Here is a 17,633-nt window from a genome sequence, read left to right as displayed (position 1 = left end):
AAATTTCAATGAACCTCTCTTATCGGTATTTGCGACAAAAATTAGCTTTCCTGCCAAGTGAATTCGCGTACGTTTTCCGTTTTCTTAGAAGAGAAAGTATAGCTTCGAGGTACCGGTCTTCGCGCTTCCGCGTTTCTTTATTCATCTTCGTTCTCTTCTGTTTTCTCTTCTTCGAACGGTCATCTTAATTGCTTTATTTGCATTCCAGCTTATACCTTTGACACGATTTGCCAAGTCGAGATGTTTAATGTCGACGCGGTATCTCTTCCATCGATTTTTGTTTCTACGCGAGCTTGTCCTTGAAAAAATATCAGTGATCATTCGAGTACCTGTTTTCGTACTTTGTCGCAAAGCACTTTCAGATTTCGAGCGTTGATTCCGACGATTGGATGGGAATGATAACCAGGAAAATGAACGGGGATGCACTGGGAAGACATCTTTGCCGACTCTTTGTTTATTCTCTGCGAGACACTGGATACAATGTATGCTTTAAAAAGCAGTCAACAAGATAAAACGTCTTTGGACGTTCACAATGATTTATTGTCAGTTGTGCTAGTTAAAAGGTAGTTTTAAACAGAACGCAGATTTCTTTATTAGGCGCTCGACCGTTAAATAGTTAATTAATATAATAATAATTAAATATATATTAAAATTTATCTCTCACTCTCTCCCCCTTTTCTTTTCGTCCATTCCTCATTTCGTTCTCAACGCCGATCAGGAAGTTAGTCTTGGAAAGCAATCCCTCGCTTTTCAAAGAATGGTGCAAAGTGTCATTCTTTATTCTATGAAAAAAGACAAAAAAGAAAAGAATAAAAAAAATGAAGGTTCTGATCTATTTACAGCGAACCAAGTAATTTATTGCAGACTGGACTAGGTAAATGCGAATGATTGTCAACGAAACAGGAAAAAAGAAACGATTTCGTCCATCTGTGTATCAATAACGTCTATCAACTTTCTAATCGGTCCGACAGTTAAGAAGTGAACCGACCACGCGATTTCTTCGCAAGACATATGTCCCCCTTCAGAAATCCTTCTTCTTGTCCTTGTCCAGCACGTCATCGTGGTAACTGATTTCCTGTCCAGCGACAGCTGGATGAAGATAATGCGGCTCCACGTCGATCTTCTCCTTCACGTCAGAGTCCAGCACTATCGAGTGATGAGGTCCTCGATGAAGCATCGTTGTCGTCGAGTGATGCTGTTGCTGCTGCTGCTGCAATTGCGGTGTCTGTTGCTGCTGCTTCCCGGACGACTGATGCTGATGTTGATGCTGGTGCTGATGCGAGTGTTCCTTCTCCTCCTCTTGACTGTATTTCTTCTCTAACATCTCTCTCAACTTGGTCAGATCTACTTCCTCGAATTTCGAAAACACTTCCTTAGCGTCGGACTCGTCCAATTTTACCGAGTCCTTCAGCTGCTTGAACTGCAAGAATCTCTCGTTGGACTGGACACCGTCTTTGGTAGTGTTCTTCGAGACGTTTAAGTTGGGATCCAGTAATAGATCCGGTGTTTCATGAACAACGTTCACGTTCTTGTCCAAATTTTCCTCCGTCAACGACTGAAGCAAGGTGTTGTAATCCGGCTTTATCCTGGAAGTCTCCATGCAGGAGCTGCACGAGCAATTGGTGATGATTTGAACCTTCTTCTGCATCGTTATCGGCTTATTCTTCTCGTCCTTGCAGTCCAGCGTAACCTGAAACGTTTGGACAAGATCGTTAGCAACGATAAAACGTTCTCGGCGGTTCGAGTCACCGGTTCGTTAACTGACCGTGTGCCAGACGCTGTCCAAAGGTTGGCAAGAGTCGCAATAAGGTCTTATCAGGTCACCGGGAGCGGACGGTTCGCTATGGGGCACCATGTACGAGAAACAAGCTCCGACGCACACGTTGTTGTCCAATTCCTGCGAAGAACATTGCGGCCAGGTAACCACCTGCTTGATGGGGGTTGTCTTGCACCAACTGTGCTTGTCCGGGTACAGCACGATGTTGTGAACCTTGAAAGGATAACCATCGTCAGCTCGTATAAGAGACTCAAGGGAGCATCGTAGAATTTTCTAAACCTTATGTTCACGATGGGCGTTCAGCAGGCTCGATTGGAAGAACAGGACGATCGCCAACGTCAGGTGACACGTCGATCCCATGATCCCTGAAACAATAGAACGAGAGAGAGGGTATCCGAATCTTTCTAACTGAACGGATGGCGAAGTAATTGGGGGATGTGTCTACTTTCTAATCCCTTCTTTAGACCTGCGAGACCTCAGACCCTATCTTTACTCTTCCTAGACTTCGCATTCTACGCGAACTTCTCCCTCAGAGAGCGGATCTAACAAACAGCGTGATTCAAGTTTCCCCGATCTTTTAATCACGGGTACCAACTTTCTATCCCGTTGGAAGATAAACGACCGGAAAGCGAGCGAAAGAATTTCGCGATTGCGATTCAAGGTGTGCTGCCTGTATCGCGTGCACGTGTGAACCTCGTATTCGCTGGTCCCCACCCCGAATGAATGAAAGTCCCGGGTCTCCGGTGGTACGGCTCTCGAGGTCTCAGGTTCGACGACCGTCTGAAATTACGTCACCGGGATTTGTCGTGCTGCCGCTTCTTCTCCCTCTCTTCTCTTTTCCCTTTTTCTTCGCGTGAATTTTGTTTAAAGCGAGCTACACGCGACGATGTATGTATAGAGGGCTCGTAAACTCGGTGGGACCACGTTTTTTCAGGGAACACGGGGCGAACAGGAGAGAGGAGCGGGCTTGCGGTTGTTGGCGACGACGCGATCGGCTTCATTCATAAATCGTTTAGGACCGATTCCACGATTACCCGAGAAGCTGGATGCTCGAGTTTTCAGTCGCCGAGATGTCGAGATAACGGAATTCCCCAGGGTCTCACGGGAAAGAGGAGACTTTCTCGTGGACGTCCCGGCCATAAATAGCGCCGGATTTAGGCTACGAGACTCGAATACGAGATGCGCACCTCTTCCGGCGATACACGGGATTTTGTAAGGTCACGTTGCAGTAGCACGAGAAACTTTCGGCCACTTCAACCGAAAGGAAAAAAGAAATTTCCTCGGACAGCGGCGGATAAAATAGACTTATCTTCGACAAATTCTTGAATTTACGATCTCTGGAGGGTTGCGTACCATTATGGGAATATGCACATTTTGGGTTATAAAACGGAGAGCTAGGAATTTACAATTATATGTCTTAGACGTGTACAAATGAAAGTACTTCCACTCTAAGTTATTAGCGAACGTTTCCAAGAAACAATTAACGACGAAAGCAAGAGATTAGCAGCTCGGTTAATCGACTTCAAGGAAATTGGTTTATTTTCACGGTTCGATCATTAATGAAGCAATAATTCCGCATCAGTGGGATAAAGGAAGAAGCAAAAGGGTATATTTATAGACCGGTCGGATCGATGGCGGCGGAAAAAAGCGTCAATCTCATCGTACGATCTTTCTTGATCCTTTGGAGATCAGCGAGAACAAGTGGTACGAACGACAAGGTAAAAGGATGTGCAGGCCCAATTACGAGAGCTCGGCCCCTTTTTTGGTCCCTTGAAAAATTTCCGATCCGTTTAACTGCGAAGCATCGGGAGGAACCCTTCGTGCATCCTCCGTCCTTCAGGAATTCACTTTGTCGTTGGACTCGCGAGTTGAATTCCTGACAACAGAAGGAATCTCGTCTCCCTCTCCAGGACAATTGGTCCCCGGTATTTCCAGGAGAGGATCAACTTTTCGTTCCCCTCCGATGCATTTCAATCCACAGCCCTTTTCTTATTCTCCCTCTGCTTCCCCTTTATTTCATTCGTGGAATCTTTTCTTTTCTCTCCGCTGTTTTCGTCTACTTTATTCTCGCGCAGCTCTATTCTCTGCTTCTTATTTCTCGCTTCCAAGAAACTTTCGAGACATCTCGGCTAATTTTCCATGAGAAAAGATGGATCATCCATCGATAAATTAACTCGTTCGGGAATACTAAATTCATCATTCATCGAAGTTTGTTTCATTCTTCGCGTGTCTTCGTGCTCTCGAAACGAGGTGAAAGGAGAGGTAAAATAAATTATCGCGGCATTGCGAAATGAATGAATTCGGGGACGAATACTCGAAACTCGTTGGGAACTTTAAGCGAGATAGTGAGATTATAAACAAAATTGAATATAATCTAAAAAAGTGATGGATCTTTGTATCACGGCGAATTCACAAAAAATGGTGTATTTAATTAATGAACGTCGACCAAACAAGCGTGAAAGAAACTCGAGGCTGAAGACAGCGCAAATTAGCCTAAACATATGATAGTCCGAAAATTAGTGTTCTCGTCAGATTCTTGTTGAATCACCCTGTAGGTGGCGTCGAGGGGAAGTGTGTGGCTACACGGTTCGGCCTCCCATCTCGTTTCTACGAGCGGAGATTTGAATGACCGAGTAGGGGATACAACAGGGACGTACTTAATCCGGATGAGTCTCACGGCTTCCAAGTACCACTTCATCATCTCTCTCCATACTATGATCCTCAGTTTTCTTACACACAGAAATACGACTCGTGTATAACAAATTCTCATCCTCTTCTCCTCTATCATTCAAGACGATTAAGGTTAACCTACGTCCGCTTTATCCACCCTTAGAATGTTTTTCAATTAGACCACTGTTTTTTTAAACGATTCAAATTTTGCTTAAACCGATGTATGTCACCCATCCGCTGACACCGTGGAGACTTCGACAGAATTACACTGTGCAATCTTTCCTCTATTTAATTCGTATCGATTCATTGAGAAGACATTAAAGTATGCAACCTTCTTCAAGATATAATGAATGAGAGTTTCATTCGTGCACGCTGTCGTAGCAGAAAATTTGCAGGAATACGGGGTCAGAAGGGTTAAAGATGCAGGATTGAAACGACTACGGCCCTGGGTGGGTCGCAGCCAGAAGTCCAAAGCTCTTTGTTGCTGCGCCACCTTCTCTTCTCGCCTCTAGGTCCGTGTCGGTGGCGTGGAGGATCCTCGGTCCACCTCCTTCTTCACCTTCCTTCCTCTCTCAGTCCCGTTCCTTCGATTTGCTCGTGTTGTCGAGAAACGAGGAACGAAGACAGGCTGGCCACGGGCGTGCAAGCGAGAGAACGCGTCCAACGGACAAAGCTGGAAGATAGGGTCCTGCGCCCAGCCGCGAGATTAATTTGATTTTCAACCAAATTTGACGCGCCCCCGAGCCTAGGCGGACGAGCACAAAGGGTGCCGCGATCTCTGCACGCCACGAACGAAATCCGTTCGTTTGGTTGGCGCTGCTCTTCCCGCGGGACCTTTTAAAAAGCACGGGATTAAACCCGTCCTATGGAGCTTAACACCTACGAAAGTGGGACGGAGAAAACCGGAGGTCCTGACGTGACACTCTTCCAGGAAATTTCTAATAGAAATTCATATTTCATTCGGACTTTTCTCTCTGGTGAGAGAAGAATTATGTTTAGCAAACCTGAACGAACGATTTGAACTTCTGGTTTGGCAACCTTCTAGAGAACAGCGACTAGATAACGAGAGAACGTTATAGCTTTGCCAAATTGTGATTATTTATAAGAAATGTGATCTGTTGGTAAATCTCTTCTCGACTCGATAAAATAGCTGAAGCTGCTCGACCGGTGGAAGCATCGGCGAATAGTAGTTCGAGTACGCGGATACCAGAGAAATTGCTACCGCACAGCTGGCTCACCTTCACCAAGCTTCAGGTCTTAGGCGCGACCATATCTGGAAGAATGACTCGTAGTACGGGTCACTGTTGAAGCTTACTATTTGCTAAATTCCTTTCCTCGCGATAAAGACTAGCTTAAGAAGGATACGCGGTCGTTTTACGCCCGTGAAATCTTTCGTTACGCGTCTCGACGTTGACGAAGGGTTCTCCGTCGAAAAAAAGCTCGAAGAATGCGTGGTCGATTACCGCGATAGATCAGAGCGTAATTTTAGAGCACAATATGTTCTTCCACTTTAATGAGAAATCCCTATCTCCCGATTTGGTCTAGCCCAATTTCGCATTTTGCGACCGTCCTTTGCTCCTCTTTTTTCCTCTTGGCGATACCGGTGCCGTGGCCAAACTAATAGGGGGGGTCTAGCAGGGTGAAGATCCAGAAGGGGAGCAAAATAAAAGAGAGAACGGGCCGAGGTAGGGTGTAGAACGCGCCAGAAGCGAGAAGGAACCAGGGAAGCGAAGACGCGAAGAAGCGAGAAAGAAGGGGACCCAAAAGAAGAATAATAAGAAGGAAAAAAAGTTTGCCAACAGCACCGGAGGAAGCCCCGAAAACACGTTGGACGTGTGGCGCCATCTCGGCTCCTTTTTTTTCTTCCTGCTCCACCACCACTCGCCGCACACCCCTTGTGCTTGTTTCTCGTGCTTTTGTTACTTCGCCCATACTAATTCTTCGCGAGCTGCACGGCGTGCCCAGAGTGTGTGTGGGGAGAGATCGAGTCGAGAAGGGGAATGGGGCCCCGAAAGAGTCGAAGGGGCCTCATGCATCGACCAGTGTCGGATTAAGCTGCTTTCGCACCCTCTTCGTTCCTTGATTAGATCGCAATTTTAAGCTCGCTGAAATTTCGACACCGTTCCTAATCGCTCCAGCCTCTCGATCATTCTTGCGCGTTGTTCGCTTTCGTGTCGGGCGAAACTGCGTCGGAAAAACTCGACGGACGCGCGTTCGCGAATTTCGAGCAGCGTTCGTTTTAGGAATAACCGAACAAGAGCGAAACGCAAAACGTGTGTGTACACCGCTTTAAGAATCTTGCGTCGGTGTGGTGGCCCCCAAGAGAGAGTGGACCACATACCTGCAAACGAACGTTCTTAAAAGGGAGGGCAGAGCCCAAGAACAGGTCGTTAAAATGTAATGACATTGTTGTTTTTAATGCTCGCCTCTTTAAAACGGGCCCTTTCGTCTTCCTCGAGCCTGCTCGCTACTTCAGCCGTTACTAGCTCTCTCGTTCTTCTTCCTACTTCTTCTCGTTTTTCTATCGGCAGAGGAAAAAAGTAGCCGCGACTTCTCCGTTTCTTGCGATCTAATTTCCTTTTCCTTTTAATGTCTCCGAGAAACACCTCCGTTTCGAGGATCGCGACAAAAGTAGGAGAATCTCGAGTTCATGATTTAGTAGGTAGGTGTTCCTCTCTCAAAGAACCGGCAATTTGTATTTGGCCTTTTAATGATCCCTTTTGGTAACCGATAACCCGTTACCTGAGGTGCATAGACACCATACCGCAGCGAGATGACACAGCTACTTTGGTCGCTTTTATAGCCTGGCCGTGGATTGACATGGACCCCCTAGAAGTCTTCGTCTCTTTTTACTTCGTTACGACGCGTACAACATAATCGAAGAACGTAAAATGGAGGAGACACGGGACTTGACGAGAACTTTAAAACGGCAATTTTCTCGAAGGGCGTGAACGTATTCGTACATTAGGGAATCGAAGCTCGCTTCGGTAACGTCAGATTTAAAACGGAACATCGTAAGATGTAATTAAGCGGGCCGATCTTCGGGGAACGAGACCGGTTAATGATATTTCGATGTTTACGAGATGAAGCAACGTACCTAATAATAGATTCGAATTTGTGTCATCGTGTTTGTTCGTGGAATCTCTGTAACTTCCCTTCTCCTTCGATATAACCAAGGTATAAGCAAGTATCGTACGCGTATTTCGTTGGATATCTTTTGAAATTGGTCAATTAAACGCCAGTGGCAAGTCGAACCAGTCGCAAAAGGTCTTCATTAGAGAGGACCAGTCGGCTACCGCGCAACAGTTTAGCTCGAAAGTTAACTGTTGCGTCTAAGAAGAGCTATCATTAACTCGAGAATAGGGTCTGGTATTAGGATTAGTGGGCAAAACGTTTCGGATAGGGTGCTTCTGAACTATTTAGCCTCCCAGTCCTTGGTCTCGCACACTTTCCACGGACGGCCTGTGATCATCGTAACCTGCTCAGCTGGCGTTAACTCTCTTTTGCCTCGGAAAGGAAATTGTCCTCAGGGTCTCTGATAACGAACCGCGAGCCTCCATCTCGAAGGATGCGTAAGCGTTGCACGTTTCACCGTTTCGATCCTTCTAATCGGGACTGTGTAGGGAGTCGAAGATGAAAAATCAGCTGCATCGCGTCGAGGAGGAAAACTTTGTTTCTAAATTGGCGGATATCTCGACGCTGGTATTACGATCCGGTAACTCCGACGAGCGATCTCGAAGTCGGTAACCAGCTTGGCAGCCTTGGCTTTTCTGAAGAAACTGTCACTCACCTCCGTGTACGTCAGCGACGTTGCAAACTACGCACCACTCTAGAAACGCCGTGGAAAGATCAGTAAACAGTAGGAACGAACGAACGAAGAAACGAACGATACGCACGGCGTTCCTCGCGATTCGTCACTCGGTACTCGGCCGGATCTTCTCCCGTTGGTCTCGACAGCCGAGACTATCGGATCGGAGGAGATCCGCGACGAGAAAATTGAAGAACGGTTTTTGCCTCGAAACACGGAGATCCGATATGAGGCTGAGCCGAACCGAGCTGAGCTGAACACGAAACTGTGCTGCCGATCTCTCGTGTTCCGTTCTCCTCCTCCTCCTCCTCTTGCTCCACCTCCACCACTACCACACAGAGTTCTCCTTCAGCTCCTCCTTCTACTCGGTACGTTCGGTTCCGCGCCGTTCCCGTTCCGTTCTCTCTCTTTCTCGTTCTCCCAGTTTCTCCAGGTATCCTCGTGGAAACAGAAAGAGAAAGGATCAGTCACGGAACAAGATGGTAGAGGGGAGGAATCAACGGTAAGCAAGAGAGATCTTTGACTACCTCTACAACGACGTCGCGTGTACTCTGTAAAAAGCAAGATCGCCCGAGGCCTTACACCTCGAACCAGTAAAACTTGTCGTATATGCTAGTGCTAAAGCGCCGTTCGTCGTCGAACCTCTCCGATCGCCAGTTTCTCCGTTGCCCTCCTATGGCGACGGACATCCGAACAACGATACTCGAGGAAAGAATCTTATTCTACTTTAAATCGGAACCGCTTCCGAGTCGGACGGAATGAAAGAGGCGACAGTTTCATAGGAAATTTATTTCTTCGTTATCGAGTCTCGACTAGTCTTTGGTTTCAGACGGTTTTGGTTTCGCGAACACACCTCGTCTTTCTATTTCGAAGGTCGAACAACTCCTCCGTGTACGTCACGTATGGTAATCGCACGCCTAAGAAACTAAACGATCCTCTTTACAATTTCTCTCCTGACACTTCGCCCCGTTGCGAAAGGACCCGTAGCTTCTTTGTCGCCGTCAGACCTGATCGACGCTCACGTCGACCCGATTGTCCGTGAAATTGCCGCTATACTGGCTTTGGTTCGTGGCGGTTTGCCTAATACGTTCGACTGCAGGTCCCAAATCGTTGTTCAGGTATTCTCTGAACTCCAGACACTTTTGCTTGGTGTTGATGTCGTTAGAGCTTCCCCAGATCACTAGACCGTCCGCGCCGAGATCCCAGATCTTTCGTAGAGTGGCCTCGAGATCAGCCTGCGAAGATAAATTCGTTTTGAAGGCTGGTTCCAGGCGTTATCGGGTGAGACGCATCTATCGATCCTCTAAAATGTTTTCAAAACGAAAGACTTGCCTTATTCAGATACGTGTCCCTTTGATCCTGGTACTTGTACCAGTAATAGGGCAAAACCCTTTTCCTGGTCGTCGTTTGCTTCGCTATTCTCAAAGCTTCTTTCACTCTACCCCCGACTAGGCCGACTCTCTGGCCGCTGGTCAGACTCAGCCTCAAGTAAACCGAGGGAAAAAGAACGTCTTCTAGCTCGAACAACCATGACAGTCTGAAAGAGAGAAAGACTGGATTCTGGCTTGCCGTTTACTTATCGAGCCTGATTAGATAAGACCCGTGTAACTTGGGACGATTCGAATTTTCAACCGTGACAAGATTCTTGACACTGACCCACTTAAACGTAAGCGTCGTAATCTCGACACCAACCACTAGTCGTAATCTCGTTACCTTAAATCGGCCGAGAAACTGTTCAGGGTAACTGGAGCACGCGACCGAAAGCCGTTAACTCGACGAGAGCTATCGGTTATTACGATCGAAAATGGAAGAATCGTTTTGAAAGCAAAGTTTAGTTCGATTGTACGTACTTGTCGTTCTCCTGGACCGTGGCGCTATCGCACTGAGAACTAGGTTGATTCGGCGTCAGATTGTAGCAGTAAGGGTAAGCGTAGTAGCCCCAACGGGCGGACGGTCTGTTTTCTTTGGCAGCTTTCAACGTCTCCTCCATAAAAAGTTTGCCGTACTTCTCGAATCTGCGTTTCGCCTCCTGTTCCACGCTCCGGCTGTCCCAGAACGGATGCTCCCGGCGTACGATGTCTATGGAGAGTTTCTTGTACGGCTGGAGGGAAGCCCAATTCTGACGGAAGATCGGTCTCCAACTCTCGAAATCGATCACCCCGACACCGTGAAACGACTCGTCCGGTATCTGATTGATCAGATGTTCCCGAAACACTTCGAGATGCTTGGTGAGGTTGCCTTGTTGCGGGACACCACCGTTTCTCTCCACTACGTTCCCTGAATAACGTTCAAAGTTGTCTGCTTTCCCCTCTCCATCGACATACGGTCACGGTATTAAGGAACGTGTGTATTGTTTTACCCGTCGAGTCCTTCATCAATGCCGGGAACATTCCAGGATCGTAAAGGATCGCGATCTGATCGCCGCGAAATTGATCCATCGCGTTCTGTCGGATCCCGTATTTCTCCGACACCTCCTCGAATCGCAGTCCGTACTTATGGCACATAAAGGTAGGCACGTTCCAGTAAATGTCCAACTCCTGTTTGCCTTCGTCTTTGGGCGCGTTCGGTAGAAAGCTGACAAGAGAAACGAGGTGTTAGCAGACCGGCAATCATCCCAGGGGCCAATGACACGAATTAGATAAGATATTTTCAGAGCTGAACTTGAACGCTCGACGGAAGGATGTTTCAGGATATTCGGAATGCGCTCGCCAACACCGAGCGTTCTCTTTTTACTCGTTTCAGGTTCTTTGTTTCGAGCTACGGCTTCCGAGTGAATTTCACGGCAAGGAAAGAAGAGGCGAAGCTGATTGTTTGCAAGGCATCTCAATTAACAATGCACGTGTACCCGAAAAAGAACGCGTCGACGAGCAGCGTACGGGCCAGCAGGAGCAACACTTGCAGCATCATCCTTCGACTACGACGACGGGAACATGAATTCGAACGCGGTGCTTCAACTGGACAGGTTATCCGGCAAGTCTGAAGCTAACCAGGGAATATCGGCTCGCCGGTACGCTTATCGATCGGTACCTATCCTTACTGTTACGTAGGACTAGATGACTTCACGATGACCTCTGACGAGTTCCTCGTGAATATAAAACGCGAACGACGATGGTACAACAGCGGTGCGACTGAATTCCGCTCGATTTCAGGCCACTATTTATTCCACATCGTGTGTCTCGTGTTCCCCACCTACGTACGTCGCCTCTCCGTACTGTTATCTGACTCCGGGTATTGTTCGGTGATTTCTCGTTTCCGTTTTTCCCTTTGCTTTTATCTTCCTTGTCTAAAAAGGGTACGATACACTGGTCAGATCATAAGATTGCCTCAAATCCCTAACGATACAGGATGAATCGCGAGAAATCCACCTGTACTCAACCTCCTAAGAAGGCAGGAACACAATTACCGATAAGTAGTATTCAATTCGCTACTTTACCTGACTTCTTTCGAGGATCCGTTCGACGAGCCATTTGCCAAACTTGGAACTCAACTTCTGTAGTGTCCATCCTGGAAGACTGGTCGGTCCATGTAACCTTGTTCTAAACGATTTCTGCACCTGATCATTGTCGTAATTGGAAACACCAGATTATTCATTCCGTTAACCATCTATGACGTCAAACACTATAAGGATATCGTAGACGACACTCGCGTATGCGGGCAGCCCATATTTTTCTATTATTCCAAAATTATCCTTATTTCGTTAGGTTCTGCACATTTTGTAACAATGTCCGTAACGAGCTAATAATTATCGAGCGAGGAAAGTACGAACGAGTTTGACCAAGGACGTGCTCCTATTTTTACGAGATAAGATCGTCGTCGATGTAATGTTTGGTTGCAATTAGATGGCAATACCATTCGTATTTGAGCATGATTAATGTGTTTACGGTGACAGCTAGACAACTTATCGAATCTGAAAACAACGAATGTATTCGTTTAATCTTTATGTGCGAATTGATAGATGAAACGCTTTTACAGGGGTGTAAATTGCATTTCGTGAGCTTCTTTTTACGCGTTTCGATAATAAGACGATAAGGACCAAGGTGACGATCGTAAGAATTATTGTAGATAAACATTCAAGGATTTTTTGTTACCTCTGAAAGTAATTACGGTCATGGATGCGACATTACGGTATTCTTTTTTAAAGTGGAAATTATCGTTGTTCCTTGACGACAAGTCCGCTGAAAATCGGATGAAATGGCTGTTAATAAATAAACGTTCAGCATTGTATAGATTTTGGACTACCGAAACTATTATTCGACATACCGAATAGAACGATGACGCACTGTGATAACGTAGTATGTTACGCGATACTCTGCTGTTTACATATAGGAAATGTGATATTTGCAAAAGTGGCGAAGTATGGAATAAAAGAAGTCGAAACGATTTTATAAATAAATACTTTTAATCGCTTTTTTTGGTGACTTTTTGATTATCTGACATCCCTAAGGAGCTAGTTAATCAAAATTCGTTATAATTGAATTGTACATTCAAAACCCATACCCGTTTCAGTCATCGTTCATTTACACAGTCGCCATTCGTGCATGTACATCGAAGAGAAACTACTATCGAGCAACTCATGTCGAAGATTTCCACATGAATAGCTCGTACATACAGAGCATTTGGCGTAGAATCAATAACAGTTAAATAAATTAAATAAATTAAGTCGTACTCGAGATTCGGTCTCGTATCTAAACGGGCGTGTAAGTGTCAGCTGTTTTAATCGCTACAGGGCCATCGTTTCGCGGCTTTTATCTTGAAGAGACCTCGCATGTCGGTCGTGCGTATATTGTGTGTTAAATATTGATCTGCCAGCGGCTGCTACGAAGACCTCGACTTATATTAAGGACGCACGTTAATTTTTGTAATGGATACAAAATGCTAGGTCTCGATCTTCACTGAAAACCGTTTAGCGACGGAAGAGTCTTGGTTCTCTTCCGGAAAGCAAAGTTATCTAAAACACAGCTTGTAAAATGCCGTGTTAGCGGAAGATATATTTCAATGAAGTTAACGTCGGAACATCGTAAATTTACATTTAATGTCGCTGCTTGGGACAGAAACGTTTCTCTTAACGACACTCCTTAAAAACTGGTTTCTTTCTGTGCCTTTTCAGTGTCTCACCGCTATCTAATCGACGCCGGAAACGGACCCTCTCGTTACGTAACCGTGTCGCTCGAAGGGTACCGGAAAGGAAAGCGATGCTAAGACGAACCATCGTCGAACCTTACGTACAAACTACAATATATGATATACACGTGCGATAAAGCGATAATATCATTTTTGTGCAGGGGTACACGAGCTACGAAGAGAAAGTGAGATTCATGGACAAAGTTGAAAAATGGGGTGAACGAAGGGTGTAAACAAACACATGGAACACTTTATTTTTCGACCTTGTTTTATTTCAACTCTTCCACGCTCACTTCGGCATACTCCTACGACTTATTTAATCAAAAGGATGCTGAGAGAAACGTAGTATTTTTTTTCATGTTAAATTAAATAGCGTCCAACGGATTATCGAAAAACTTTGGATAACTTCGCGACCGATGTATAACCAGTAAAGGAATCCTCTTCCCCCCTCCCCGCACGGCTTTTGCAAATAACTAACATACGATATTTATCTACATTGCTCGAGTCACGCACATACGTATATACACACGCGCTGCACATGCATATTCCAAACTCGACCCTGAACTAGTATCATGATCATGAGCGGAGACAAAGACAAGGGTAACATTCGCGGAACCGATTCGCTAGGATCGATGGGGGCATTCTGGTTGATTTAGTACGGAAATATCGTTGAGAATGTGTCCTGGATACTCGTCGTCGCTAGACGTCGAGGACATATTTGTTCCCGTTTCAGTGTCCCTCGTCTCCATTATTCTTGTAATATCCGTTCCCTCTCGTACCTTTATCCCTCGGTAAGCTTGCACGTGCGAAAAATGATTTTCTAGACAACGAATCGATGAGCTAGAATTTCTACTGGAGCACCAAACCAATTTTTCCGGGTGTCATGCTAGGACAACGCCAATTGTACAAATAATATTGTAGATTTCCGTCACCTATACCGAACTTCAAGGGTTCCAAGAATTCCTTGTTGTCCATAAGATCCAACGCGTTGAACACGTCAAAATCGAGCTACAAAAGTAAGGAACACAATTGTTTCTTTCGTTTAACGCTACTTGGGAACCATAAAACTTACGTTACGTGCTGATATCAAAGCGTCGGTCATAAGTTCGAGCCAAGGAGTCGCAGTGGATACGTTGTAAAAACTGTATGCAGCCCTGAGCATCTTGTGCGTCTGATGATGCATTATAGAACTCGGTAACATATAGTAACTAACCATGTCGGTGATGTTACCGTCCTTTTCTACCACGAAACTGTTAATGATTCCATTCTGCGGAAGGAACCAATGTCGAAATTCTTCGATCGAGAAGATCGGAGCCAAATCGAATTTTTCCAAGTACTAAAATATAAATTAATTTAAAGATCGGTTGAAATTCGTATAGTTTGTAATCGTAAGAAGTATTCTAGTAGCAATTATTACGTCAGTTAATATTTTGTGAGCCTGTGGTATGTCCGCTTCGACCAACTTTCTGAATCCTGGCACTTTTGTGTTCTCTGGCAATTTGTACAGTTTCAGAGTTCTCTGCATAGTCATGTTACGAGATAAATGAGAGAACTTTATTTCGATTAATTTCTTTGGATTTAAAGAACGATGCCAGTACCTAAGGAAATGATTTGGTTGGTTAAATAACCATAAATAATGGTTGCTATATTAAGATAGAGATAGGATTAGTATAAATGAAACTGCTCACCTGCATGTTGCTATTGGTTTTGGCAACACAACACCAGCAGTGTACACAGCCTGAAATATACCTTGAAGGTTAACTCTCCTAGTTATTTCTCGTATTAACACTGGTGCAACTCTTTTTGATCTCAATTTCTTATGTACACATAAGAAATTTATTTCCACCATTTTTTGAGAGCTAAAATTTTTGTCATGTTAGATAAAAGGGAATACATTATCAACAATAATCTGAAACCTACTGATTGTATACACGCAGAGTAGCAGGAATAGCTGAAATAAAACCGACTAGACGTCCACTTTTAGTGACTCTTACCCCACAGTACCATTCTTTGCACCAACCAGGGGGTTGTAATGCCCTAAAAGGATATTACTAAAACATATTGTTTTGATTTAAGCCCTTATATTTTGATAGCCTCTATTTTATTTACCACTTTAGAAAGTTTGGTGGATAGTCAAATCTAAACATAGCATCATCATCTTCTACATAATTTTCAGATAACAAAGTATACAATTCGGATAAAACTAATGGATCATCAAGATTTAATGTATCCCACTGAAAGTCTGCTGGTAAAGAATAAGGTTCTGCCCTTATAGATGTTTTATCAGGTTCAATAGGTTCATTTTTTACTATCTTTTCATCTACAGAGAAAAAATAATACAATTTTATGTTTAACAAGTTATTACAAATTTTGATAAGCCATCTGTAAGCCATTAAACACTTTACCCATTTTTGGTACTGGCTGTGTGCTCCAGAACTGGTAAGGCTTCTGCATAGCCTCTTCTTGAGTTTTTGCAGGTTTCTGCTGTATGTTAAGTACCTCCATCGCTCTTTGTATGCTCTTTATAGAAATATTGCACGTGCCGTGTAGTTCCAGCTTATCTTTATGGTCAGATTGGTTATGGTTTTCGCTAGCAGTTTGCGCCATTTCATTTTTGTTCTTACGATGTCTCTTCTTCGAACTGTATTATAAATATTTTACATTTATTGTTCTATCACATAACAGTAAAAAGTGTACATTAGTCAAGCAACACAATATACAAGCATTACTCGTGAAGAATCAAAAAGGTACGAGGGACTGGATAATTAAAACTAGGTAAAAATGCTGTACATCTCACAAAAAAAAAAAAATTTTGGACATTATAACAAAATACATAATGATAGAACAATTATAAAAACGCATGCTACCGATCGACGTATATTAGGTTAATGTAATACATAAACATGGGTCTAATGCTTCTGAAGACTTTTAATAATATTTATTGATACATGACGATTTATGTTATTTCGAAATTATAAAGAGATGCGATCATCGATAATTATGTAATGGATATAAAAAAGGTCTATAAAAATTGTCTGCCGGTCGACCATCGGTTCTAAGCAAAGTGAACCGAAGCAAACATTCCTTCAATTACATTGATTAACCAGTTAACCGAGAAATTTAAGTTTAAAAATCCTTCACGAGATGAGAAATTAAAAACATGCAATAACGAGTATATACGTTGAACGCAGAACAAATGTACCTATTATAAATGTAGCGAAGAAAGTACAGTAAAACGAGGGTAAATTACATTTTTATTCAATGAAAAATTAACAATTGGTGTACATCAACCGCAACGAAGTGAAGTTTTGGATTGACGTGTATATACGTCGATTGCAGTTAACCGGTTAAAATCAAATGGGAAAGGTTCCTCAGAAATCGAAGAATCGTTCGCATACCTTTTAGATTTCCCCTCTTTTTCATAAATTTCGTCTTTTTTAGCCTCTCGTTCCACAACTTGACTCTTTTCCTCCATTTTAATATAGATTTTGACAATGCGCATGCACCGGATATAGTGGCTCCGCCTAGTAGAATTTAGGCGGAAACGAAGTGGTCACGTGACATACCGCCATTACCGCGGCTTCGAAAAGTTGAATCCGCGTCGCTCTCGCGTAAATTATTCAATTTTTAGTGAAATTTATTCGATCGTGCAAAATAATTGTTCAGAAACGTTTCTTTATCGAGTGCGGAACACGAGTCAATAAAAATTTTCGTTCGGGAAAGTGTATCGCAAACGTTTTCTTAAAAAGTGTTACCCGCGTCGCGAATCGCTGTACCGCGAACGTGGTGCGCGCTAGATTCTCATAATTATTCGGTACAAAGTTCGTTAAAAGAAAGAAAATACGTGTCGGGGTAAAAAAAGTGCGGTATCGAGTGCCACGAGAGGATCGAAGAATGAGCAGATTGGGTATGCAGCGCAGAATTCATTTTTCTTGGAAAAACTTTGAATTTGGTGAAGGAACACGGAATCTTCTAAAAAGAGGGAACGACAAAATGGCGGCGGTAACTGCGCGGGAAATTTGCCGAGGCCGCGTAACCAGATACGTCACACTAAACGACGATCATCCATCAACGTGAGTGAAAATATACATTAATTTTAATAACGTTTTATATTATACATATGGGCAAATATATTACGGTACTTGCAACAAATTAAAAATATATTTTCGAAAACGATAGCGTCATTTCCAAGCTTTAGATTTTTTATCTCAAATTTATCGAAGTATTAAAAGTAATTATACGATTTATAAGCAATAA

General features: G+C 44.0%; 4 protein-coding genes across 10 annotated transcripts in view; 1 reads left to right on the top strand and 3 right to left on the bottom strand.

The window, feature by feature from the left end:
- Positions 1-436: 436 nt before the first annotated feature.
- On the bottom strand, positions 437-8,569 carry LOC100881051 (uncharacterized). Of its 3 annotated transcripts, none has more exons than XM_012284318.2 (5): positions 8,238-8,569; positions 2,057-2,142; positions 1,766-1,990; positions 989-1,690; positions 437-782 (listed from the first exon to the last, which is right to left on the bottom strand). In XM_012284318.2, exons 2-4 carry the CDS (start codon positions 2,135-2,137, stop codon positions 1,022-1,024), a joined length of 975 nt encoding a protein of 324 aa, XP_012139708.1. In that variant the 5' UTR covers positions 2,138-2,142; positions 8,238-8,569; the 3' UTR covers positions 437-782; positions 989-1,021. The 3 variants fall into 3 exon arrangements, with proteins under 3 accessions (XP_012139708.1, XP_012139707.1, XP_012139706.1); XM_012284317.2 differs by having other exon boundaries at positions 437-1,690; positions 8,238-8,276; positions 8,344-8,567; XM_012284316.2 differs by having other exon boundaries at positions 437-1,690; positions 8,238-8,565.
- A 456-nt stretch (positions 8,570-9,025) lies between these two features.
- LOC100881162 (hyaluronidase) lies at positions 9,026-13,481 on the bottom strand. Of its 4 annotated transcripts, none has more exons than XM_012284314.2 (6): positions 11,689-13,481; positions 11,101-11,538; positions 10,615-10,829; positions 10,106-10,532; positions 9,588-9,792; positions 9,026-9,490 (listed from the first exon to the last, which is right to left on the bottom strand). In XM_012284314.2, exons 2-6 carry the CDS (start codon positions 11,160-11,162, stop codon positions 9,257-9,259), a joined length of 1,143 nt encoding a protein of 380 aa, XP_012139704.1. In that variant the 5' UTR covers positions 11,163-11,538; positions 11,689-13,481; the 3' UTR covers positions 9,026-9,256. The 4 variants fall into 4 exon arrangements, with proteins under 4 accessions (XP_012139704.1, XP_012139705.1, XP_076390975.1 ...); XM_012284315.2 differs by having other exon boundaries at positions 10,106-10,523; XM_076534860.1 differs by having other exon boundaries at positions 11,293-11,538.
- Positions 13,482-13,626: 145 nt separating this feature from the next.
- Nmt (N-myristoyl transferase) lies at positions 13,627-16,917 on the bottom strand. The gene is made up of 8 exons (XM_003702764.3): positions 16,775-16,917; positions 15,782-16,017; positions 15,486-15,696; positions 15,297-15,413; positions 15,065-15,235; positions 14,794-14,974; positions 14,449-14,712; positions 13,627-14,384 (listed from the first exon to the last, which is right to left on the bottom strand). The coding sequence occupies exons 1-8, from the start codon at positions 16,876-16,878 to the stop codon at positions 14,226-14,228; spliced, it is 1,443 nt and encodes a 480-aa protein (XP_003702812.1). The 5' UTR covers positions 16,879-16,917; the 3' UTR covers positions 13,627-14,225.
- A 108-nt stretch (positions 16,918-17,025) lies between these two features.
- Positions 17,026-17,633, top strand: part of LOC100874702 (zinc finger protein castor homolog 1) — a 186,459-nt gene continuing 185,851 nt past the window's right edge. For both annotated transcript variants that reach the window (XM_012284321.2, XM_012284319.2), the window contains exon 1: positions 17,026-17,449. The gene's annotated coding sequence lies outside the window, so the exon portion shown is untranslated. The remainder of the gene's footprint in view (positions 17,450-17,633) is intronic.

This window comes from Megachile rotundata, chromosome 8, assembly GCF_050947335.1.
Source record: "Megachile rotundata isolate GNS110a chromosome 8, iyMegRotu1, whole genome shotgun sequence".
Classification (NCBI taxonomy): Eukaryota; Metazoa; Arthropoda; class Insecta; order Hymenoptera; family Megachilidae; genus Megachile; species Megachile rotundata.
Note: the sequence above shows the minus strand (reverse complement) of the source record. Positions and strands in the feature narration are given on the sequence as shown.